The 26,645-nt window shown below is 47.4% G+C and overlaps 1 protein-coding gene across 5 annotated transcripts in view; it reads right to left on the reverse strand.

Annotated features, from left to right (window-relative positions):
* Positions 1-25,248, reverse strand: part of GRHL1 (grainyhead like transcription factor 1) — a 45,552-nt gene extending 20,304 nt beyond the window's left edge. For 4 of the 5 annotated variants that reach the window (XR_012994848.1, XR_012994849.1, XM_076332795.1 and 1 more), the window contains exons 1-8: positions 24,573-24,713; positions 21,247-21,433; positions 18,112-18,182; positions 16,199-16,589; positions 15,329-15,405; positions 14,347-14,503; positions 13,726-13,837; positions 12,664-12,758 (exon numbers count right to left, since the gene is read on the reverse strand). Coding sequence is in view for 3 of the 5 variants with exons in the window: in XM_076332795.1 (XP_076188910.1) it covers positions 12,664-12,758; positions 13,726-13,837; positions 14,347-14,503; positions 15,329-15,405; positions 16,199-16,589; positions 18,112-18,182; positions 21,247-21,433; positions 24,573-24,619 (1,137 nt within the window). In the remaining 2 variants the exon portion in view is untranslated. Of the gene's footprint in view, positions 1-12,663; positions 12,759-13,725; positions 13,838-14,346; positions 14,504-15,328; positions 15,406-16,198; positions 16,590-18,111; positions 18,183-21,246; positions 21,434-24,572; positions 24,714-25,163 lie in introns of those variants that run through there. The other variant, XM_076332797.1, reaches the window with a different exon arrangement.
* Positions 25,249-26,645: the final 1,397 nt, after the last annotated feature.

The raw sequence follows: 26,645 nt of genomic DNA on the forward strand, positions 1-26,645 counted from the left end.
CCACCCATCTTCTCCAGATATGTCTGTCCAAGAGATCTCAAATGTTGTCATCAAACTTTTAGCAACAGGAATCCTCCTACACCCAACATTCACTGGCCAATGTTTTACCATCTTGGTAAGAACACAACCATGCTTTGAAAAATTTACATTACTTTGGGCAAGTTAAAACAAAGCTTTCCATGAGTTTTACATAAGCCGCCGTGAGCACAGTTTATTCTTGAAACTACTTGGGGTTTTTTGTTGTTGTTTTTTTGTGAATGATATTAAAAGCTTTTAAAAAATATTAGGCAACATGTTGTCTTTAAACACAGGAATAAAGCCATCCTTTCAGTGAAAGAGTTTCTCGGCTTTACACTTAAAAAGATGAACACCATTTTGAATATTCCCCAGTAAGACCTACAATACCCTGTTAGTGTTCAGATCGAAGGGGAAAGAGTAATATTTTCATTATTCTAATACAAAAATGGAATTATGGGAAAAATGAATTGAGTGATTTTCAACCTATCTAATTTGATTTTCATTATTGCCTAAAAAAAAGCCAAACACAAACCACAACCAGAGAACAAGTCCAATGCTGCTTAACAGAAGGAAGAAATATCCTTTTGCAGATATGAACAGACAGACCAGAGTACTTTGTATCCAGAACATGGGCTTACTGTGTGCTAGGCTTTTCTCCAGACACAATGCTCTTTATTGGCACGTCTCAGAAGAAGCTGCAATGATTAATTACCAGGAATTTATAAGCTACCAAGACCTGCAGTGGCTACTCTCCTCTCTGCCTCAAGAACAAAGCTGGGAACCCACTGCTAAAAAACCAACCAAACAAAAAAATTAAAATAAATCAGAGCCTTGGGAGTCAGAAGCACCTTGCCAGAGATTTTGCAGGAATACTGTCCCACCACCTGATCGCTCAGTTATTGCGCTACTACCACAAAGCACCATTTAGACAGACTCTGCAGTGAGTTAGTGCCACCTCCCGGAGCCGTGCCGGTGTTGCAAAGTCTCAAGGTAGGTTTTGAAAAGCTTAGGGGGTTGGGTTGGATTTATGGTTTTGCAAAGTACTTATCATGGGCTTCTTCGCACAGGTTCTGCAACATCCTTTACTAGTTTTAACAAAAGAGGGGAAATGGAAATGTAATAACTATCACCAGATGAGGGATATAAGCTTCCCCCCCCCCGCAATATATAACACAGTAGTACAAAAAGCCGGGGCGGGGGTGGGGGGAAGAATAGTATAGATAAGCATCTTCGTTCATAATAACTTGTCTGAATGTTCAAGATTCACATGCAATTTCTTGCAGCCCCTGTGAGCACCAGCTGCCCCAGAGCAGGGAGACAGCTGCCAGCACATCAGCTCGGCAAACAGTCCCCATCCCTTCCCTTGTGCACACATGCCGTCTCACAGAGCTGGCAATGCCCCCGCCAAGTCCCGCTTGTGCAAAGGGAAATTGAAATGTGTAAAACAACGCCTAATTCAGGCCAGCCTGGCATGCCAGCAGAGCCCCATCCCCAGGCACCCCAACCTGCACTGCTTGTTCTGCGGTGGCCCAAGCCAGGACAATGCACAGGGACAGCAGTGCTGAAGGCGAGCCAGCGCTCAATGCTTGCTCACCCTCCAGCCTGTGTCTCAGCATCCCAAACCCGTGTTGTTCCAAGACGGCTTTTTTTGAAAGCGTTAAATACATCCCAAATCACAGCCAGGAAAATTATTTTAAAATAAGCTCTTAAAATAAGCCATCAAATGATGGCTTTGCCAGCTTTTATCCACCCCCCTTCCCTTTTTGCTACCTTCAGCTTTAAAAGGGCATTTTGCTTGCAGTGCTGGCACACCCCGGGGGAAAGCTTCCAGGAGTTTGAAGAGCTGCTTTTCACTCACTTCGGAGCTACGTAATCAGACGTATGCACAGCCTGAATAATTGTGTTCCCTGAGCAGGGGTTTTGTTTTTTAAAAAGAGCCTCAGCTCTGGTGTTTGCATATTTTTACATTTTAAATTTAAATTTAAAATTTATTTACCTATACTGAATATTCACACACAACTCTCACGTCTGTATGAAGAAATGACTGTGTTCTTCAAGAAAACATGTCTGAGCAGCCATGCCAGCAGGTCCACCACAGCCTCAAAATTTCTGTGAAATCCCTCGTTTGAGTTTCACACCACTGAACACCAGCAGACTCGACATGCAGCATCGGCCACCAGTTCCCTAGCAAGTGGTCTCACTTCTTTACCAGATAATTCAGGTCTATGTTTTCAGTTTTCATGGCTTACCAGCCACGCAAAGCCCACGCAGCACGCTGGGCTCAAAGTAGAAGCATTGGTCTCAGCACAACAGATGCATGCTACAGCAGCAGAGCTGCATGGGTATCCCATGGGAATTTGGGATTGCCTGTCAGATGACAAAGATTATCCTCCTACTTTGGAGTCTCCTCATTTGATTACTTTTGGCTTTAAGCAGCTGACTTCATTTTCATGCCATTTAAGTCTTTGGGACTTTGGGCAGGAGATGACAACTAAAACCTAATCACCTCTCTGAAGCAACAGAGAGCCAGCCTGTCTCCTCCTGTTCATACAAAGCCGTTGCAGTTCAAAAGGATCATCTACTTCTCCCTACTCATCCTGTAACTCCTATTTTTGAGCAACTTCAGGTTGCCTCAAGTCCCACAAAAATGGAGTTTTAGCAAACAGCTTTTTCGGTTTGGGTTAAAACAGTTTCAAGCCAGGTGCGTTCTGTTCAGGAAGATTTGACTTGCGTTCGAAAAAGAAACGTAAGGCCAAGTGACTGCGCCAGCTACATCCCCACCCCAAAATTGCCAGAAGAAAGAAAAACGTAACCGCAGAAGTTGCTCTGCGTCTTCAGCCTGCTGAGCAAGATTCCTTTTCATGTGTCCAACCTATTTTTCTAAGGGCAGTTCCGCATTCTCAGCTATATTAAGATTTGTTGTTACTTTTTAAAAAAAAAAAAATTTTCATCTCACCTCCCAAGATTCAACATAAAGACGGCACTTAAAAATAGAGCATTGTCAAGCCCAAGCACTTACAAACATGAATCAAGCCCTCAAAAGTTACGCAGATTTTCTTTAAAACTGAGATTTCTAAAAGGATTAGAAACCTGTTCTCAAGTTATTTCGCTTGCTTGGCAGTTTAGCCTTTAGTCTATATTTGAATCATATTTCCAGGCTTTTCTCTCCAACCAAAGCCAGGCTTTGTTTTCCTTTTCTTTTTTGTTGATTTTTTCTTTTTTTTTTTATTATTATTAATGAAAGCTGATATTCTCATCAAGACAAATGGCTCCACAATGGCAAGGTTTAAAGATAAAACACCAAACAGCATGAAACCTGTGAGCTGGTACGAGCTGTTAACCCCCCCACATCTGGCGACATTCACCCCAACACGCTACAGACCCTCCTCCACCCAACACCAGGTTGGGCTTCCTGCAGCCTTTGTGGCCGACGAGCAGCAGCCCAGCTGCACACAATGAAAGACTGAAGGCAGAAGGATTAAAGCACCTCCTTCGGGATCACGCTGGAAGTCAGTGTGGGAAGAAGCCAGACCTCATGACTTCCCGGTCTGCTTTAACCACCCAACCACTCGTGCCCCTCCTCGCCTAACTCAGGAGAAACACACCATGCCTACGTTCAAATCTACGAGAAACAATCTTCCATTTTAATAATGCAGGGAAAAAAAAAAAATTAATCCGGCAGCTCTGCCATGTGCCCTCAAGGAAGGGCAGCAGAGACAGCCAAGTTCTTTCCACACAGCACCTTTTTCTAACAAGATCTGCCTTTCAAACAAACCAGGAAAAACAGGCATAATTAAAGGGCAATCAAAGCACTGCAGGAACCTCGCTGTCAGCGAGATGAAAGATGCCTTTTTTAAATGAAGGGTTGCATACCCAGATCTCTTCTCCTTGGTTTATCTTGGACGCCGTGCTCTTGTCACACAAAAAGCACCAGCAATTTTGATTAGTCCAAAGGCTACATATACAGCAGCTTTAGATGAAATGTCACCTTGTACAGCCTCTTCTGACTCACTGCAAAGCAAAGTTGAAAAGGAACGATATGTAGGTACACATCAACAATGTCTGGGGTTGCCATAGGTAATGGCAAGCAACTCGGATGGGTATTAGCACACTGTAAGCTCTGGCCAGTCCCCAGCAAACACAGGCGTGAGTAAGACTCTAACGGCCACCTAACAGATCTCCCCGCCGTGCAGTCTTGTACGTGCTTCTGGATAAGACCCTACACAGACGGACTTGGGACTATTCCAGTCTGATCACCTTGCTCCTCAGCGCTTTCATTTCAACAGAAGACAGATAAATTGAATTCACTTCCTCCTATTTATGCTCCATTATATTTTTGTACCCAGAGGATGAAGACATCACTCAATAATCCAAGTCCATTAGGTATTTCTTTCGCTATTGAGAATTCAGATAAAACTTTAGCTCTTTTCTAACACTACTAGGCAAAAGCCTCTCATTTTAGTGTCATTTTCAACTTAAAATTGTCAGGATGCTTTTGATTTTGGATTACTGTGTTTGGACAGAATACAGAGTTTGGAGCCTCAACATAACAACCAGGGACAGGTTAAACTGCGATGAGCTTCCTTCCAGGGAATGCAGTTGGATACTATTTTTCTTGACCTTGGCTAAATGATTTCAATGTTCTGCCCAAGACACAGTAGGCAAAGGGATTCCAGTGCGTCCTGGGACCATCTCTCCAACACAAAGGCAGTGTCTCACCTGTGGACTGATTGCCGTGCATCCTACTCGCAGACCAGCCTGAGGCCACACACAGCCCTCGCACCAACGGGACCTACGCTGCGTCTCGCTTTGCTTTCCCTTGGAGCAGCAAGGCCGTTCCTGTGGTCTCTGGCTGGGGAGGGCAGCAGTCACTGCACAGCTGACTTGATCTACATGTTATTTTCACTTTTTGCAGGACAAAGGGTCATAGAAACCCTCAACCAAATTGATGTGAAGAGGAGCCTTTGAGGCTACAACAGCAGATTAAAAACCAGAGGAACAAATAAGGTAAAAGATCCATCAGACCTAAATAACAGGACTTGGGTATGGACCAGAGGACACAAACAACTCCCTCCTGCACAGACTCCCTTGGAGAACCAAGACATGCACCATCCAACACTAGGGAACGGGAAGCTACATAGCTATCACCAATGCCAGGACACAGCCGCTCCCCACCCCGGCTGCCAGCAGGAATTCTGGGAATGTCAGTGCAAAGCCCAGCAGCCGCCAGGTTGCTTGGTCTCCCGCAGACGCGTGTGCAATTCAGGGGTATGCAGCCATTTGGTCACAGCACTCCTTGCTGGCTAGCTGAAGGAGCAGCCCTAGGCCCAAATTCCACAAACAACTCATTTATCAGCCTTCCACTAAAGAAAAATTACCCGGAAGCTCAAAGGTTGTTATTTAAATGCTGATGGCTGAAAGCATGTGGTTTCTCTAAAGACTTTGACAAATATAAACATAAAAGGGAAAAATAAAGGGTCTTTTCCTAAAGATTTGTCCACATGGGTGTGTACAAGATAGACCTTAACGTGCTTCATCTATGCTGTGAGCTGGCTGGATGCAAGTCATCTCCAGCCCAAAAGCCTTATAAATTACACCAGCGCAGCTCTAAGCCCTTCGAGAGGCAGAGCTGTCGGCCTGGGCACCGTGCTGTGCTCACATAGCTATGTGGCTTCCAGGATTGGCACTGGGTCACAGCCAGGCAGCTCGGAGCGCAGGCAGGGCAAGCACAGGTCTGCCTGCACACATCCGCGAAGGCATGTCCTAAGAAAGCAGCACTGGGAAGACTGTTCTGTCTTTAAAAGAAGAAGAAAAAAAAAAAAAAGCTTGGTACAGATCACCTGAGAGGTGGCTAATCTTACTGCTCTCACATTCATTTCTTCACCTCCCACATGCACCACAGGTTTTGCATCGGCAGGAGGTGAGCCAGGAAAAAGAGATAAAAAAATTGGGCAACTCATGCACCTGTGGGCTCCCCAGCTGCCTCCTGCCCTTGGGATCGGACGCTCCAAATAAGGCTTGTCTGGCAGATGTGCGATAAGGCTGCATCCGTTCCAGCTCTGCTCAGCCAGACCCAGCACCATCCTGCTTGCAGCCCGGGGAAGTTAGTTTGCAGTCAAACCTACCAAGCCCAATTTGGGTGACTGACACAAAACACATTGCGGGTCCCACACCACACCAAGGAATGCTGAGTGGGAAATATGACCCAGCCCCGGATAAGAGAACATCCTCCTAGCAAGTTCACTCCATCAGCAAAACAAAAATGAATGGTAATGAAAGGAAAATGCATATTCCTGCTCACAAAGAGCAACGCTGATCGTTATTCCAACCTGCTCTGAGGCAAGGAAATACAGGAATGTCTCTGCTCGCAACATGTGGGAAACCTGGGGACAGAGGTTCCCAGTCCTACTGATGCTTCCTTCCACCCCACGCTCTGATAAGATAAAGGTGCGGGACCAGGTGTCAACTTTTGTTAGGTTGGTTGGAAAGGAAGTAAAACCAGCAGTTTGGCAAAAAAGTGGCAATATGTTAAAAACCAAACAAAAACACCCCACCCCAAAAAACCACACACCCCCAAATGAACAAACCAACCAAACCCCCAAAACAAACAACAACCAAAAAAACCCCAAGACCAAAAGCAACACAAAACTGAAAGAATTAAGTCTACAAAGGCACAAAAATGGCTGAAAAGGAAGTGTTGCCATTAGGTGTAATGGGGGGGGGGGAAAATCACCTCCCAGTTTTCTCTATAGTAAAGCTAACATCAGGAAGATTTTTCTTTCAGCTTTAGGAAATACACTGTGAGCTCCATAGTTGGTTGGAAGACCGGATGGATGGTGGAGTTTGGGACACCAAGTTCTGAAGAAAAACTGTGAGTTGAAAACCTGCTTCTAATTTGCAACGCTTAGAATCAAGGGCAACACATGCTTGTTCATAAGAAAACCCAGGACAGAGCAGGGAGAGGTCTGCATTAAGAGGCAGGTAAGCAATACTTGCTATGATTTTCCTATGTCACTGCTCCAAAGGCTGTGTGTACTTGTGCCTCAAAGTACTTGTGGTCTGCAGCCTTGGCTTCCAACCAATTTCTTTCCTTTAAGTATGTTTGACTCATCACATTTCATAGTTTCATTTCCAACTAGCCAAACCTGTACCTCCTCAATGCTGCTGAAGGTGGCAACACCTTCTTTAATGAGGCATATGACTGCTGTTTCATTACAATGGCATCCATATAAATGCATGCAATATTCATCAATCAAAAAAGTTGAAATTCTTCCTACAGTGAACACCAAGTGAGGATTATACTAGAATAAACTCTTAAAATAAATCAGTGGTGTACACCCCAGCCTTACTTCAAGTTGTAGCCAGAGATCCACCCTCTCCAAAAATTGAGCTCATCTGAACAAAAAATCCTGCCCCAGAACTTCAGTCAACACACATAAGGATCTGCCAGAAGACTACCCTCGTTGCCCAATCTGCTATTTCAAAAGGCCAACCCAAATTAGCCACAAATTACCTTAATACAGGACCGTTCCACCTTTCTTGGACACACAAAAAAAAAGCATTGTTTAATTGCTCTGTCATTCAGGGCGTCACTTATGAGATTCCACAGCACCCTCCCTTTGGTGGAAAGACAGCAAAAAGCTCTACCATGATATTCTTCAGCTCGAAATGCCTGTTACACCCTCGCCATGTATCCCTTTTTAGTAGAAAGGGCCTTTTCACACAGAACATCTGGCTTACAACACCTTTTTTTTTTTTTGGAGGGAAGGAGTGGGAGGACAATAGAGCCCTTAATGTGCAGTGACATCATTTTTGGCTACAGTCCCACCATCCAGCCTAAAGCAAGCCAGACAAAAGACCTCCACTGGGGCCCTTCTCTGGGAGCTGCTGGAAGCAACGCTACATTTCAAAAGTGACCCATTGGCAAGCGTGAAAGGGGTGCCGCAGCACAACAGCAGGGTCCTTACACTGTTAGGACTACAAACACGACGCAAGGAGGCTCTTGTGATCACCATGCAGACAACAACTTGCCCTGTTCAGACATGAGGCCCCAACCCTCTTGCTCCATGGGGCAGGAGCTCAGACAGGATTTGAGCAAAGCGGGATCCAGCAAAGCCAGTTAACCCTGGGGAAACCGATCTGTCCAGATTGTTCAACTGCCACTGACCTGAGAGCAGGCCATGTCTCCAGGCCAGAGTTAAGGAATAGAGAATTTGCTTCACAGCCTAACGGGTAACACAACAGAGGCAACACGACAATGGCCAACATTATGAAGAGTAGCAGGAAACACTCAAAAGAAATGTGCATTTAACCATGCACATAGTGGCAATTTTCATTAAGAGACTTCTAATGAGTACCAACCAAGAGAAGGAGAACTGGGCATGCTGCAAAGACCTAGGAAGAGATGGTTCCCAGCCTCAAAAACTCATGACCTGAACCCACAAACGCTTCTCCTGATTGACATACGGTGGTCAAAGACACAAAAAGGGCTGCAAGGACACGATTCCTCTTCCCTACCTTCAAAACCCCCTGATTTTAAAGATGGCCAAGCCTGCTCAGTCAACGAGGAGAGGCAGGCACCTCCAGAGAAAGCTCCATCCCAGCTCTAGACACCCCGTCCCTAATGAAGTCATAGAAGCAAAAGATGACGAGCTTGTGTTCAGACATCTAAAAGCTTCTTTGCAGGAGAAGAACGCCACCTCGACTGTCTGCCGACGTCCGGGACAGGGTGGGAAACTGTTTGAAGTCTCCACAAGCCTCAGGGTAACTCCAGTATTACCTGTTGCGTGCAAGCGAGTATCAGCTACACATCTTTGTCAGACTCATCGGACCGCACTTCCACCCAACCAGGATGGCTCCTGGCTGAGTAGCTGCGCTGGCTTTCCTAAATATCCCATTCAACAACTCAACAATTCATCAACTAATTTCCCAGTTCACCATCTCCCCCTTTCTTCTCACAAAGCATGATTGTCTCCTCATCCAATTCTTCCCTTCCCCTGGTCTGTCAGGTGGTGAGGCCAGACCTCACCTCTAACACGGACACCTGGAAGCCCACCTGAATCACCACTTCCCCACTCCGCAGTGGGGAAAGTCTCCTGTCAATCTTTCTAACCCTGACCTTGCTCTCCTTCCAATCTCAGGAGCACCACTTCAGGGCAGTCTGTCTTTCCCTCTTGAAGCCTGGCCTTCCTCCCCACCCTCGGCTTCCTTCACTGTCTCAGAGCAAGGAGGCTTTGGATCCTGGGCCCTTTTCCAGCTTGAACACACTATTGGCAAAGGTCAGAGAATACTTAACCCACCACTCTTCTATAAAGCGGCCACTTCTAGCAGCTCGTGTGATGTCCCAAAGCAACAGAAGAGGGCAGAGAGGAGCTGCCAGAAAGAAGCACACAGCATTTGCTCTGAAACCCACGGACACTGGTCCCAGAGTGGGAAGCATCCGTCATGCATGAAATACTCCTGGTTTCTACACACATGGGCTCACAAACAGTACACCAATGCAGCCAGCTGTGTGACAACTCCATCTGTGCAGAGCCAGACCTGCCTGCTGTGTCCGGTGTCCAGAGCCCTGGAGTTGCCCTCAGCTCTCCCAGCACAACGCAACTGGGAAATACTGGTTGCTGAGGGCATCTCAAACATCCTTTCCACCCCCCAACTCTGCAGCTGCAAAATCCGCACATTTTCCTTCCTACAGAGTGAGCATACGACTTGTATCACCTCAAAACAGTGTTTCTTCACCAGGAAGCTGTATTTTACAAAATCCCCGAAGTGCCCCAAGGGAACTGTCAAAGCACTCTCTCAGGCAGGTGACACCCTCCTGCATGGACAAAGCAGCAGAGGTCCGATATTCCTGTACATCCCCACAATGAGGGCTAGCACAAGAAAGGCAAGTACCTGGTCCCACAGCTGCTAGGGGTAACTTCTCGTGATAATACGCTATTTCTCCCTTAAATCTGACACACACCCAGAGCCCTGGGTGCTTAAATGAGTAATTACATCAGAAATCCCAGATGCAGAGCCTCATCACCTCCCGTCTGACACCACTGCACAGGACCAAATTGTTCCCGCAGCAAACTGGGAGCAAGATGGAAATGGGAGAAGCAGCAACCCCACAAGAATCACTTGGGTCTGCTCCAGGTAACTCCAGGGCTCAGGAAACAAGTTTCTAATAATCAAGGCTGGCTAGCTGGTTAAACATATCATCTGTGCAACACTGCTTGCTGTTATTAAACGTAAAACACTATTTATTATTGTTGAGGACTTTCTGTAGCATCAGAAACTCAGCTCTTTTTATTGCCTGCTCTCTTCATATACTTCAAGACTATTATTTGGGGGGGGGGGGACGGGGGACAGGACGACAGGAAGGAAAAAAAAGGGAAAATAAAAGAGAGAAAGAGCATGCAAGGTAAATGAACCATACAATAAAAATTGTTTAAATTGGCTCATGCATCTCCTGATAAGATCACAGGAGGTGAGAAAGAACTGCAGCTCTACTGGTGAGAAATCCAACCACTGACAAAATGCATCCACTCAGGGGAAAAAAATTAAAATTAAATAGATGCTTAAACACACAGAGTACTTGATAAAATGCAAATTCTTTGAACACTGAAGTCCAGAGTATTTTTGCCTTAATAGGATTCTGATCCCAGGAGTCAAGGCTTGCACTCTTGGTATCAACAGTCCTCTCTGCAGGTTCATACAAATCAATACTCAAAGTATATGGATCTCACGCACTAAGACGGTGAATCTGGAGGTAAATTCGCCTATGTAGCTGCAAAACCAGTCTGGGTCACACCTCCCCGCACCACCTCATCCCATGAAGTTCAGCTCTGAGCTGAAATATCACCTTGACGGTCCTTAGACCTTTTCAAGCTGCTATTAGCAATTTCACTATGGACTGAAACTACTCATTCAGGGGTCTGTAGAGCACCTGGGCAATAACTGCCTGCTTCATAGGGCTGGGCTCTGTCACCTGGTGGGAAGTGATGGCTTTCCTTGGGGCAGCCACGGGGTTCTCAGCACCAGCTCTAAGCCTTGCTCCTGGGTTAGTGGCCCGTCCCTACTCCTGTGGGATGGTTCAGCCAGCAGAGAGGCAGCTGCAGAGCTGCTAAGTGCTTCCGACTCCTTGGGGACCGAAATCATCGCTCTGTCTGCATGATCCATCCCTGCGTGCAAATCCTAAGCCCTCAAGTACCTCGCAGACACAGATTACCAGACACGACACAGAATGCGACAATGTTAGACTGGCTATGGCAGCAGGATACCATTTGGGCAATACTTACTGCCTCCTTTTGACAGCCCTTCTGAAGCTTCATCTGTTTGTTCACATAGTGAAGTGCTTCATGCTTCAAAAATCACATCAGCCTTTTAACATCCTCCAGCAGGTAAGGCCCTCCCTGCCACCCCTCTCAACCCGAGTGAAGCCAAATCTGGTGAACAGGGAAGTCAGGCACCCAACACCAGCCTCAAAAGTAATGTCATGCTTGCTGCAAGGCAGAACTTTCTCTCAACAGCAGCACACAGAGCTCCTCACTGCTGCCTGCCAAGCATCCCAAACTTCTCCCACAGAGCTGAAACCCAACAGCAGCCCCCACACAACCCCTCCCTCTCCCTTTTCTCCAAAGCTTTTGTGCTGCACAGAGTAAAACTTGTGGTTAAAGTGAGCTCTGTGCAGTGACACCATCTCTTGTGTCTCCTGCAGAGCACAGTGGCGCACACAACTCCACAGGACCTTTGCATACTCTGCTGAGAGCTCCTGTATCCCCCAAGCTAGGGCTTTCCCTAGACATGGCACTCTGCAGCCACCAGTACTTTTCCCCATGACACTGGTGACTAGCACATGACATACTAGCAAGGGAACAGCCAGCCTCCAAAAATTGAAGGAAACCGTTCCCAATTTTTAACGAACACCCAGGAAGTAACGAAACTCTCCAAAGAAAATTCCTGCACTTTGACTCCAGCAACAACATTTCCAGTAGGAACAGAGGTGACTCCACTCTCTGACCTGGCACCCAGAAGATGCACGGACCTTTTTCAAAGGCTGGAGCAGCTTCAAACAGCTGCAGTTAGCTACTAGCTAGGGAAGCTGCCTGTACTTACACATCTACCATAGTGCCCACAGTTCTGAAAAGAGATCAAACCAGAGTTCACCAGGAGGCTGCTCTAACTTGAAATAGGTCACTGGGTGTTGGGATCTGCGGTTTCAGCAACGCATGCTTTGGGAGCTCAATGGCAGCAGCTACTCCCTGTTCTGCTAAAGGCAAGCCCATTGCCACAGCCTTAACTCCCTCAGAGCTGCCCCCCGCCTCCCACAGGGATCCTCCAAGAGACTGCGCTCCCTGCCAAGCCCAGCTATGCTCCATCACACCTCCCGCACCACTTCATCTGCTCTGGAAACGCTCAGTGCTTCCTTTTGTCAGTACTTGTCTGTCAGGTAGGCAGTTCTGCCAAGAACCTTAAAGCAGTTGCAAAGCTCTCCGTAGTTGCATATGCAAACCCTCTTAAGAAATAGCCAGAAGGTTTTGCCTAATGTAAAAGCGTAAACAAACTTGTTACATGCTAATCACCAGGTAGGCCACACACCCTTCCCCTCCCCCAGCCCCTGAATCTGCTAAAAGGACAGGAAATATAATCGTGGTCACATACCTTTGCTTCCTCATTGATGTCCCAAGTGAAGGATATGGCATTGTATGCGATCTCCTCAATGTTACTGATGGTGTTAAAGCTCTCCTTGTAGTCAGCTGTTAGAAAGAAGGATGCATGAGGGAGAGGAAGAGGCAATACCATCTGGAGTCTTTAATCACACAAAGCAGCCAAAAACTGCAACTCCTCAGCAACCCCTTGGGGGCAAAGGAAGCTGAACTGTACTCAATAATGCATCATTAAAAAGGCTGGAAATGGTTCTCATACAAAAACAAAATACAACAAACAGGAGGAAGGGGGAAAATGGGACTCGGCAGAAATTCCAAACTAGAAACTCCAGTGAGAAAGGCAGACATCCTAAATATCGCACATCCTGTGCTATAGCCTGCTATGTGCAGGAAACTCTACCCTGTACAGCAAGGGCATAAGCTCTCAATAAAACTCCTTCAATAACAAAGATTTGCATGCGCGTCTGCTTTAAGTGCCAAGTGATTAATCCCTGCTTTTATTCACAGAAGGGACTAGGAGTACAACCCAGCCTTCAGCCAGAGAAGGCTGGAAGCCAGCCAGCCCCAGCCTTGTCTGGAGGCAAGTGGAAATTTGCAGTGTTTTCTTTTTTTTATGTGTACCAAAGACCAGTTGTGAGCAAAGGTGTGGGAAGGAGGATCATTAGTGTCAAGGTATTTCTATGAGGATCTTGTCCTTTGAAGAAACACAGTATTTAGGACAGCCACAGAGTCTATAAGCTGTTATTTAGCTACAAGCACCAGGATATGCTAAAGCAACTGCAGTTTGGAGGGGGGTGTTAGATCTCCCAATGCAAAACCCTGAACTCAGACAGCTCACCAACCAAAATCCTCCAAAAATCAGCCTCTTCAAGGAGTCCTAAAAACTACAGCATTAGCTCCAAGCAATCAAGAGCTCTCTCTGGGCTTTCAGCAAAGCTATGGATAGCAGAGAACGTGATCCAAAGGTTCCTTAAAATAACAAAGCTTTAGCAGAAAACCAAACCTTGCCAAGGAATTAGGTTTGGAGTTTGACATCAGCAACTAGAACGTTCCTTACCTATGTCAATGCATCTTTGTTTGGCCGTGTGCTGTCTTGAGTGCCAGTATTTCCAGTGCCTGAGCTGATCTTCTCTTGTTTTGTCTTCAGCAAACACGACCATGATGACACTCTGAAAGGAGAGGAGGAAGGGGTAAGATGAAAAAAAAAAAAAACCACAAAAACCCACAAAAAAACCCACAAACACGTGAAAGAGAAAAGGCCACAGAGTACATTTGTTTTGAAAGTTCTCCTTGGTATCAGGTTTTCTGCTTTAGACATTCCAACTTGACGCACTGCAGTATACCTGGCACACCGCTGCCAAACTGGAAGGCAGACAGCAGCACTTTCTGGGTCATAAACAGAGATGAGCAGAACTGCTCTCCTAACTGGAGTTCAAGGATCTCATTCCAGGTGTTGCATCACCTTTACACAAGGGCTGACACCAGTTCTTAACAGACTGAGCCAGGACAGGTTGGTCTGGAAGTAGGTGGACAGCAAAAGAACGAACATTGACGTAAGAGAGCGGGTAAGCTGGCCTTAGTGCTGATGCTCTGGTTCAGATTACTGCACTTCGGGAGAGTTTAAGGCTACCATTGTACACACCCTCTTTCCCAAGAAACCACAAGAGCCGCCACTCACTCGGACTTTACTGATGGGGTGATGGATTCCTTCACTGCTGCTGACTTCTTTCAGCGTGATTGGGTAAAATTGACCTTTATTCAGGTAAGTCATCGTGCTGTCCCCAGGCTTCTGTCGGAGGGACTTGGAGGCTTCCAGAGTGTATTCAAAGTTATTCCTACAGAGCGAAGAGTGCAGTGATTGCTAAGGCATTTTCCTGGAAAGCCGATTGAACATTCCACATTTAATTTGGAGAAATTCCAAAGTTGTTAGTTGACTCACTAAGCCATCAACAGGCAAGGAAGTTGGAAAACAGGATGAGCCCCTTTTTCAACCATTTCCTTCATGAATGAACATTTAAGAGAAGTTCTTGGCAAGCTAAATCCCAAGACACATCAGCAGGCAAGACTAGAAGCTCCCTATTCAGGCTGAGACCAGCAAGCTGCTCTCATGGAACAGAAAAGTATCTATTAGCAATTAAATTAAATTCACAAGCTAATAGGCCATTCAGTGGCCACGGTCTTCTCCCTCTTGGTCAACTGCAGCTAACCAAACAACTAGTTTATTCCCCTCCCTTGGAGTTCAGACGAGTTTCATGCTTCCTATTTCTGCTGTAGATTTCCAACAGAGAGAGAGCAAGACAAGCAGGCCAGGGAGAGTGGCGCAGCTGGAAGCCAGCTACAAGACCACTGCAGAGCTGACAGACAGCACTGCATCTTCCCATGGGACAGGGAGTTGGTACAAGGACATCGACTGAAACGGGGTGGTACTGAAATGGGGTGGTATTTCCAACCCTGCATGTAGTTTTCCTTAAAGATACAGGCAGGATTTTCAACTGTGAAATTCAAATGAGCAGGCACTGTTGTGGTTTTGAGAACCACAGCGTCCCCAGTGCCTGATAGAGACTCAGTGCAGAAGGGAGTGAGCTGTACTGCTTGCTCGTGGACAACCCAACTGTAAGAGAAAAAGAGGATATAGGCAAGCAGGGGGCTTAAAGCGTTACCCAGAAATGCTGTCAAACACATAATCTTCTGAATTCATGTTGGCCATCCGGAGATTCAGTTCAGTAGGAAAGAAAACCTGGGTTAGACACAAAACAACACAACAATTAACACACCAGCAACAAGAAAAGTCAAGATTAAACAGATACTCGTTACCACAGAACCTCTGACAGGCAAATTGATCATCAGGTAACAACTGATGTTTGGTCTGTACAAACAGGACACTTGAGCAGGGTTTTAATCCAAAACTTTTGGGTGTCAACTAAGCACATCATCTCACAAGCCTTCTGAGTCAGCTTAGGGCAACATTTTAAAGCTTTCCCAAATGTCAAAGAAAGGACATAGCTACACAGTTCCTTGAGGTCTGGCTTAAAAATCAAAACACGGTTATGCTGTTGTTTTCAGTTGGTACCATAAAACAAAAAACATGGATTTTCATCCATGTCTAACTCTCACTCAAGGCCCCTAAATAAACCGACTGTTTTCCACTGGCACACACCACGCCTAGAAACTGGCAGTAAGGAAGCTTACAGACATAGTCACTTCACTTTGGTACCTGCAAAGGCACTGCGGAGTGCTGAACTCTTGCAAAACCTGGCCCAGTGCTGTGGATCAAGAGAGCTATTTCCACACTCTGCAAGCCCAAGGCTCTGTCACTAGTAAGATTAGTCATTTGCTTTTGATTACGATTTCATGTTGCGAAGGTTTTATTACTAATTTATACTTATACACCTTTCTGAGAAAGTCTTCTATTCCTAAATCACTGGACAGATTTCTGGCTCATGTAACAAGAACAATTAAAGATGGAACTGGATCTCTCCATCCAGATCAAGACATGCACACACGCACACAGTGACTGCCTCTCTTGGTACCTCTTGCACGCCTTCCTTGAAAGTCTCTGAGAAGGTGGAGTCTGGTGTTCGCCTCTGGGAGTTTTGAGGCTGGGTGTTGGAACTGAACTGGTCGGGATTGAGGTTCCTGTCGAATACCACCACCCGCTCGGGGGGCTCAGGGTGGTAGACGCTTGGTGGGATGCCCACTGCAAAGCCATGGGGCTGTGTCTCCGTTTTGATGGAATGGGTGGGCATCGTGGCAATTGAAACGGTGACCGTTGTGTCAGGGGTTGTAAGGTGGCCTCTCTTGTCCATGCCCATCTGGGGCGTGTGTGGAAGGACAATATTGAAAGGCACATTTTTCAGAACCTGGACTCTGTTTTCTCCAGCAGAAATGAGCGACTGTTCTGTCACATTTGGGATGCTGTTCCTTTAAAAGACAAAGAAAAAAATCATACATAAATTATACAGCTCATTTTCTTATTAAACAGGAGCTAGAAATACTTCTCAGCCTTTTGGACAAGGACAGCTGATGCCAACTCTCCTGCTTGTGCAGAACAGCTCAATCCTAACCTGAAAAGCTGAGAAACTCATTAAAAAAAAGAAACCTCACCCACTGCTAACAACCCCACCTTGGAGATGAATTACTCTGGAGCAAAGGGTGAGGGTTCACAGCCCAGATCCTCACTGCCTGGAAAACAACGGTCCAAAACTAGGCACCTCAAGGCCCTTCCCACCATGCATCGGCACACACAGGCTCCATGAAACTGCTCTTTGGCAGATGGAGAAGGACTGAGAGCAAGGTTGCTGCTCCTCTGCCCTAGGACTGCACACCACCTGGGAAGCACTAATAGGGAAATTACACCCCTCTTTCATGCACAAACCCCCGAGAAAATCCACACCGAGACTCCCTGGACTGGTTTGCATAACTTCACACTCTCCACCCCACCACACTCATTTCTGCCAGGATGACACCGAGATCTGTGGCTGAGCTGACCTCATAGCTAGTAGCCACTAAGTCAGCCTGCCCTCCCTTTCTCCCTCCCCACAACATGGTCCTGCCCTCTCCTTTGCACCAATTCTGACGCTCCCCTGTCCCCCTGGTGAGCCAGTTTGGCTTGTTCCACCGGCAGAAAACTAGCCACTTCTTTTTTTCCTGCTAGGTTGTGGGTCAGTGGAAGACCAGAGCTGGTATGAGGGGAGCAGTGAGAACACATGGCTGGGAACCAGAGCACTCTTCTCAACGAGTCATTCAATCGGCTCAGCCAGACCACAAAACCTCACCTTGAGTCCTTAAAGCATTCTAGTCTGTCCAAAGGAAGAGGATGGTAGGAGTGGAAGCCTGGCTTGAATGAACCTCACATTCGTAATATTTACTTAATCAGTATCTTCTTCTGCTTGGGAGGCACAAGAGAGGGAGGGCAGGAAGAGGAAGAAAGACAGGAGTTCCAGAGGGTACAAAAGAAGTCCACAAACAACACAAAACCAAAACTAAATCACAAGCACTTTGAAGTCCTTCCCCATCAGCCCATGCGTGAAGAAGCAATGCTGCTGGTGCCCGAGAACAAAATCAGCAGTGAGCAACTGAGGCAACCGCATACAAAAATGAAAGGGTCACCAGTCACCTCCACAGCCTTGGGAAGGGGTGCCTATGCTACCAGGCTGTGCCTAGTGTTAAAAAGAGCAGCTTTTGCTACGTTGACTGTATGACACCAGTACATAGAAAGCAGATGGATGGCGATGAGAAGCAGTTTGGGCCTCAGCTCTCCACATCATGGTCCAATCCCCATCCTGTTCCTGGGGCAGCACAGGAATTTGGGGCACAGAGTAAAAGCAAACAATTTCTCTCTTCCAGCACAACACTGCAGCACAGCAAGTTACTTTCCTTCAGCAGCTTTGGTGGTCTAGGAGGGAAGGGAGATAAGCAGACGTAAAATAATAAAAACCAATACCTTTTGCTATGGTCTTGGTCAGGATGTTCTACCTCTGGTTTAGCTGTCGAAGATCTCCTCTCCCTTGGAACCTAGGAAATACAAGATATGCTATAATTGCATTCTTCCTCCCATACAAAAAAAATAAAAATTAGCTCCTCAAGACACAGCCATTTGGTCAAATTAAGAAAGCATCACTCTCCTGATACCAGTCACTGTTAGCATTACAGCTTGACTGATGTTCGCACGGCTTTGGGATGCCAGGCCCGCCCCAGGTGATGCCCCACAGATTCCCGTGTAGCCAACCCGGCCAGCTGTGCCAGCTCTGGGCTCCTGCCAGGGCCAGGTGGTAGGAAAACTGGTGCAGAAAACTGGCCATCCCTGGCTGAAGCACCAGCACTGGGGTGAACAGGACCAGGAGGAGAGTCCCCAAGGTTTGTGCTGGTAGTGCAGGTTTTCTCCTCTGCAGGCTGGCAGGGTTCAGCTTGCTGGATGAGCTCAAGGCTTGTGGAAGGACGCTGCTCCACAGCCCCTTCCCCATGAACACGTGCTCTCTAGGCCACGTCCTCAAAGACCACTCAAGGCTTTCCTATCTCCTTGGAGACCAGGGGATTCAGGGAAGACCAGGGTCAGTAAGTGTATTGGGATGCTACAGCTCGTTTTTGTGCGTGGCCATGTACAACACGCTGGCCCAAACTGTATTAAATCTTTTATAAAGGAAACGTAACCACCAGTGCTCTAGATTTAAGACAGCTCAATACTGCTCGTCATATTTTATGCCATGGACAGGATTTGCCCTGAAAACACCACACACCTCAACACCAATCACACAAGCCACCTCGTCCACACACAGACGCACGCCATTTTCCTGGCTGTGCTGCAAGGCCAAGGCATATGGAAGAAGGTGAACTCTTCAACCTATGGCGGCTCGGTTCAGCAGAGCACACAGCCACTGCCCCAGCAACCCGAACAGCTCTGACCACTGCTGGCACGAGCCCGTGGTGCTCAGGTCCCCTTGACCTCACAGCAAGTCCACACAAGCTCCTCTGCGAACACACACATGGTACCCCGGACTTTTGTTACCCTCAACACACCTCCTGAATGAGCAAAGCAAACACTTTGCGGTGTAAGGAGGAGTAAAATCCCAGAACTTTCCTTCGCTGAAGCCTGCTCAGATACTGCCCGTGTTTACCAGCTTGGGTGCAATGCGGGGAACCACCGCTTTACTGCTAACTCAAAGACTGATGGCATACCTGTGTGAACAGCATACTTCTCTAAATAGCCCCCAACTAAAACCTAAGTCCTGGCTCTTCCACATAACCTGGAATCTCAAGTAACACCAGAACTGTTGGATTTTCCACAGTAACCAGCAAAATTTGGAGAACCTCTAGTTGGAGGCTGTTAGGAGGCTGATGCTAACCAGTCACTGAAAAACAAGGGTCTTCCAAGCTGCGTTTGGCCTCAAGTCCAACACTCCTAAACTCTAGATTTTGATCAAAAATTTGTTTCCCGTAAGCCTTATTAACCACAGCTGAGCTATCAGGGTAGCCCATTAATCAAATGGAAGAAAACTCGAATTGTTTGGCTTTGTTGTTTTGTTTGTTTGTTTTTTTAATACAAAGGTGATCTCATCGGCTGCCTTTAATATTGCAGAGGGGGCGTATTAGAAATGCCTAGACATTGTCCCTCTAGCATTACTTCGTAACAGCCCTCAATAAATCTTTCAACCTCTAACTGTTTTGCTTCACGCAAGTGTGCGGCATACCTGTTCTTCCACTGATTTTTCTGTACACCCGCTGATACCAAAACATAAGAGGAAACCCCGAATTAGACATTAATGTACAGCAAATCCCTTCTGCTTTGCCAAGCGTGAAGGATCAACATCAACGTTCTCTTTGTAATCTACAGGTTTAGAAATCAAAATTGATTTTGTGGATTAAAATCATTCTGGTGAAAGTGTTGGGTTTTTTTTTCCAAGAGCGCAGCAAGTGCAGGCACAAAGCAGAAAGCCAGTTTTCTCACAAAACTAGCTGAATAACATCCACATCAGTGAGTTTGCGGCATTTTGTTGTGTGTATGTGGAGTGCTAATCTCCATATTAAGCATTACAAGAATATTTTGATACATAAGACACGTTCAACTCTTAAAATGACAGGCAAGGATTTTGTATGCACAAGGCAGCCTCTCCTTGCGCTTGAAGAACATACTGCGACTGGCAATTGCACTCACTACTGTTAAAAGACACTAGCCACAGTGTCAGGCACGGGAGCCAAGTCAGCCTCCTGGCCTCCCTGCATGCTCAGCAAAGAAAAAACAGGCATCTCCACCCGGTGAGCCAGGCCACCGTAATGCAGGCATCTAACACGAGCAGGACGCCTCCCTGCCTGGAAATGCCTGCTGGTCTCCATTGACTTGGACTGGAGATAACTACCCTGGCTTAGACTTCTGGTATTGAGGAAAGAAAGCTCAGCAAAATGTATCCCATACAAATCAGAAGGTTATCTGTTTGACTGTGTTCAATTCACCTGTGAGCATCTAGGAAGGCGCATGTCTCTGAGAAGACCATGAACTCTGAAGAAGACAATAACAGTTGCCAAAGGATTAACAGACTACAGCAGCTGAAGTTCATTGAAGGTTAGAGGGATCCAGACAGCAACTCCTTCAGGTGGACACTTCTGCCCCACACACCACCAAAAATCTGTAGTTATAGCTTAGTATCAGCTGAGACTAAGGTAGCACATCAAAGCCCCAGCAAAAGCCAACGGTCCCACCAGAATAGGGATCACGTGAGCAAAAGGAGAGAAGTTTCTTTCTCCATGTGTATTTACATTCAGACAGGGACATGCTCCCAAAGTCTCATTCCTCACGACTATTTCTATAATACATTGCCTCCTGCAGAACCTGGAGTCGACAGGCAAAGCGCAACTGAAGCTTTTGACCTATTACATTAAGATCCAGGGGATCTTATTTTACTGAGCTAAAAATAAACCAATTTCCAGAAAAAGGGACATGGAATTTTTTCCATTTAAATCCCACATAGTTTAAAGTCCTCGTGATCTATTCATAGCTTCTGTAAAATCCTCTAGCAAATGACACCTTTTCCACAGGTGGAACAAGAGTTCCACTGGCTGCCAGAGCATACCCACGCCAATCTACCTTGTAGTAATCATACAGCAGTCCGAGGGCAGCTGCGCTGTCTTCATCACCATTGATGCTCATCATAGCTTTGGTAGCTGCTGTAAGGGGATTTTCAAGAAAGGTTTTCCAGGCCTCATCTTCACTGGTGTAAGGACGTCTCTGAGAGTAGAGAGAGTCATTCTGAAGAACCAACACGGGTCTTTTACTTGAATCATAAAAAAAAGAAGAAAGAAGAAAGAAAAAAAAAAAAGCCACCTGTTAGAACACATGAAAAACATTCCTAAAGTTCTTCAAAATTAGCTGCCCCAGTTTCACAGGGTTCATATTCTGATTCAGTGCACTGCAAGGATTAGTCAATGCAAAAAGCCCAGAAACCTAATTCTGATCTCACTCACGCTCAGTGTAAATCAGGATTAATTTGACCAAACTCAGCTGGATTCCACCAGCCTATATAAAAATCACAAAGCCGTTTAAGAGCACCACTGACCTGCTCACGCTCTGAATCCAACCCAGAAAAAGTTACACGCGCTTGCTGGCCTACCACCTACAAAACCTCTAACGCATCCTACGTAACACTACCAAGCCAGAACCTGCTCCAGTTCCCACATGGCACTAGAAAATGTGAATTAACAAAACATCTCTTTCCCCCAGAGCTTTCAGAAGGTGTCTTCCCTCTCAGGGTGTATCTGAAAACACCACCTAGAAGCTGCTGATTAGTTACAGACTACACAGGGAAATTGGTCAAAGGGACATCAAATCAATTCGGCAGTGAATTTTTCTGACAAGGGAAGCCAAAAGACTTACTGCCTGGTTACTGTTGAAATAATCTGTGACACTGGTTTGAAACATCCTCAACAGATGACTGGGAGAAAAAGAGAAAAACTGGAGTTTTTCCCTTTATGTTGTAGTATACAAAAAATACTATATTTACTCTGAACATTTTGAGATTGCTGGGAACAAGATGACTTGGACCTTCTGCCCACAGGTGAAAGCGGGACATCTGTAGAAAATGCTGTCCTGCCAGCTTAGACAACTTAATATACTTTGGTTCTATTGGTAAAATACACACTTCATCTTTCAAGTCGGTTCAAGCTTACGTTGTTTAAATCCGACTTTTAAACCAGTTCAAACAGTTTTCTTTCCAGCGCAAGCATTAACAGTTTACTGCAGATCAGCAGGGAGAGGAGGGAGACTTTCTTATTTTCTTAAATAATTCCAGACTCGGCATTTTTTAATGACTTGGTAATAGTTTAAAATAAATAAATATTTAAAAAAAACCCCAAAACACAAAAACCAGTTCCCCACCACCATCACACCCCTTCCCCAGTAGATAAGCGTTCTTTTCATCTATTTACCCAGATGCATTCAGAGATTGAAATATACTACAAATACAAAAAGTTGTGAAATATAAAGTTGTGAAATACTCTAATCACTATAATCAGCTTAACAGTATCCTACATTTATCACCACCTTCTACCAAAAAGATTGCAAAGCACTCTGCAAATTACGCGTTCGATCTTTTATCAGTTACACAAGGAGTCTCGCTGAGCTTCAATGGGACAGCTTGGCTGAGCTGAAGACACTTAAAGCAAGTGGGAGTTTCCAGGACTTGTAAAAGCACTTTGTGGCTATAAATCAGTATTATATAGTCGGAAAAAAGCAAACAACAACAACAAAAAAGACAAGCTCCTGCACCGAGCCCTTTCTTTAGGTCTTTGTACATATTTGTGTACACACTGAGGCTGATGCCAAAACGCAGTGTACCAAAATGCAGATACCTCTGGTATCAAGGACATCCACTTTCTTATCAAAGACTGCACAGCAGAAGATAAAGCAAAATTTTCTTTAAGGACACGGTACAAGCTCCTCTTCTTATACAATGTGATAAAAGAAACCTCGAGTATCCATAGCAAATGGGTAAATACTCCAACTAAAGTCACTCGTAAAGAAAAAGGCAACTGAAGTATCCTGGGTGCAGTTCACTTGATCCATCCCTGCCAAGCTGAAGGGCTAAGTCAGCCTTGCTGGGACTCACAAGACCACTAAGCTGATTCCCTCCAGCAACGCAATGCTCACATGGAAAGAGAGAACCAAAAACACTGAGAACTAAAGCAGCCACTAACCAGAAACGTAGCAAATGCAAAAATTACCTATTTTTGTGTGATTTCTTTGTCATTGCAACACCTAAGTATAATGCACATTGCCCTGCAGGTAACCTACCCCTCTAAAAGCAGCGTAGAAAGAATTATCTGCAGAATTATCAAGAGAAGCACAGGGTTTGGCAGTAACTCAAGCCCTTAACAGAACCATAGCTTCTTTCAGGAAAATGAGAACATGTAAGGGAAGGCAAACATTTATTTTTCCTAAGTTTTAGGTTTCAAGGTTACTGGCATGTGGATCTGCTCACAAAGTAGTAGACATGTCCAGCAAAGGCTGGAAATAAGTTTCCTACCGCAGTTTTAATAATTTCCAAATTTTATTTTCTACATGACTGAAGTGGTAGCAGAGGAATATTACAAAAAACAGATACTCTCTCTTTGCCTGCGAGGATCCCGCAGCCTACAATGCTCTGTGTTCAGATCACAGAAACTATTCCTACTTACTTCACCAATCCAAAACCCACCCTTTCTCTCCCTCACCACGCAATTTAACTCGAGACGTTAAGAGATCCTCAGCCGCACTGTACTTTAGAGCCAGTCTTTGCACAGAGCACACCTTTAATGCTGAGGCAGCAGAGAGGATTGCTTTCGCCGGCTTCGATGTGCCAGAAAAGTGAAGCGCATGTACCTAAATTAATATAGCCTCATCTATTAAGCATCATTGGAGGTAAAAAAAACACATGAAAAATCCTAATCACAGGGTGAAGTTAGTGGGCTACTGCATTAGAGTCCTCTTTCTAGAAAGCAGTATATTAAGAAAAAAACTTCGGTAAAAATCCTATGCTTTCCCCAGGAAATGAGTGCATTTGAGTCACCGATCATTCAAAATACAGTAGTTTTATAATCGGTTCTTCGAATCACTTCAGAGTTATCCCGTTTTCTATTGACTTCCAGTGTCTATGGCCCCCGTCTCCAGACGGACACGGTGACAAATGTAGAAATAAACCCAAGCCGTTAAACACACCAAGGGATCCGTTTGAAGAAGACGTCTCGGCATTCAACACCGTGAAGTTACAGAACACACACTTTAAGCTCAGTTTTAGCTCTTCTAACACCCACTTTCGCGTAGTACGAGGTAGCTGCAGCCGAGCTCACCGAGAGCCCCACTTGGCCGCCGCCGCGGCCGGCTGCCGGCACGGGTGGGCCCGCCGGAGGGGCACGGTGTGCGCCCGCCGACCCCCTTACCTGCCGAAATCCACCTTGCCAGAGGGGTGCGCCTCGTAGAAGTCCATGGGGGCCGCTCCCGCCGCCGGGCAGCGGCGGGGGGAACAGCCCGCCGCTGCGGCTCCGCCCGCCTCCCTCAGCCCCCGGGAGAGGGGCAGCCCGGCGCTGCGGCGGCGCCCGCTCCTCCCGACGGCGCGGCCCGCTCGCCGCCGCCGCCCGCATTTAAGGTGCGGCGGGGCGGGGGGCGGACGGCGGCGGCGCTGACCCACGCCTCGCTGCGGGTGTCGGGTTTCAAAGCCGGCCCTGCCCCGCCGCTCGCCTCGCGGGGCGGGGTGGCCGCCGGGGTCGCCCCACTGCGCCGCCGGGCACCCCCCCCCGGGGCTCGCCCCCCCCCCCCCCCCGCCATTTCGCACCGCCCCGCCGCAGCCTCCGGTTAGTCCTCCGCGAAGATGGAGGGGGGCGGGCTCCGGGGGAGAGCGGCTCCCCCCGGCCCGGCCCCACAGGAGAACGGGCGGCGGGCCCCTCTCGCCACAGCCCCCCCGGAGGGGCGGCAGCACCGGTCGGACCGGACCCGGTTCTTCCCCCCCTCTCTTCCCCGCCCGGCTCGCTCACTTGTCGTAGTCTTGTGTCATGTCTGGCGGAGGCAGCGGGCGGCAGAACTGGCCCGGCTGGTCGGGAGGGCGAGGCGGGGGCGAGCGGAGAGAGCAGCGCGCAGCCCGCCGCACCGACGGGTTTTGTCGGCTTTTCTCGCCCGCTCAGGTAGCTCCCGCAGCCGCAGGTGGACGGGCGCCGCGCGACGCTTCCCATTGGCTGCCGCGGACCGCGGGGCGGAGCCGCCGCGCCCCCATTGGGCGGTCGGGCGCGGGGGGGGGGGAGGGGGCGGTGCCGGCGCTGGTGCGGAGCTCCACGGGGGGCGGCGGCGGCGGCGACTGAGGTAGCGCTGAGGCGCCCCGCAGGGCCCGGGCCGGGCCGAGCCGAACCGAGGCGGGCCGGGCCGGGCCGGGCAGCACAGCGGGTGGTAGTGGCCGCGGCCCCTTCGTTACAACGCAGGGGACGGCGCAAGTAAGGGACGAGTAAAACTTCGCGGGGAGGGTGCTCCCCCACGGTTAGGGGCCGCCCTGGGGCCCGGCGCCCCCCCCCCGGCAGCGCACCCCGCTGTCAAAGGCCGATTTCCCGAGGAAAAAAAAAACAACTTCTCCCCCCCGGTTTCAGCTCTTCCCTGCACGTACAGCGTTCACGGGGGCCGAGGCGCTGGCGCCGCAGCTTGCACCGGAGTCCCCAGCCCTCTTCGCCCGGCCGCGGTACGCGAGGGCTCTCCGAGCGCCCCGTCCCGCTCCGCCCTAAGGCCCGGGGCCACGCTGGAGGGGTATCGCCTCACGGGGCCCCAGCCCTGGCTAGGACTCACGGTAGGGTACGCGGGAATCACCCTGGTTTCGTTTTCGTACTAAAAATGGGTTTCCCTTCTCCCCTCCCATATAACCTTATTTCTTCTTCCTACACTAAACCCATTTTTAGGAATGTCTAAAAACGGCACAAGGTGCATTAATTTGCACGAGCACTGCGTCAACTGCCAAGGTACAGTGGATCCTAGCATCGTTACGTGCCTCATAAATGAACCCAGGTTTGGAGAGAAAGGGAGGTTTACGATGGACTTATTGCTAGAAGTGCATCTAAATCCTCTGGTTTAACAGCAGCAGCAACATTACGAATGCATTGGATATATCCAAAGTGGCACGCACAAATTTAAATCAGATCTTAAGTTTCTCCTTGAGAAATAAGGGTGGGAGGTTGCTTGTTTAAGTAACAAGTTGAATCAAACCCATATAGCAACAATGCTATCTATCATATGTCAAGATGCTTCAGATAGCTACTGTAATTTAAAAGTACGCACACTAATAAGAGGTCTCTCATCCTAGGTCAAAATCTCTTCCCTATTTGTTCAGGATGTCCTTCTATAATTTTGCATTAGGGTATAATTCAAGCAGCCAACCGAAGGAAATACGAAACTAAAGGGAACAAACTTTCACTAAGGGTCTAATCCTGAAAGTTGCTTAATTTCCTCTGACTGTATTACAACTAGTGTTCTAGAAACAA

This window comes from Aptenodytes patagonicus, chromosome 3 (assembly GCF_965638725.1).
Source record: "Aptenodytes patagonicus chromosome 3, bAptPat1.pri.cur, whole genome shotgun sequence".
In the NCBI taxonomy this organism is placed as follows: Eukaryota; Metazoa; Chordata; class Aves; order Sphenisciformes; family Spheniscidae; genus Aptenodytes; species Aptenodytes patagonicus.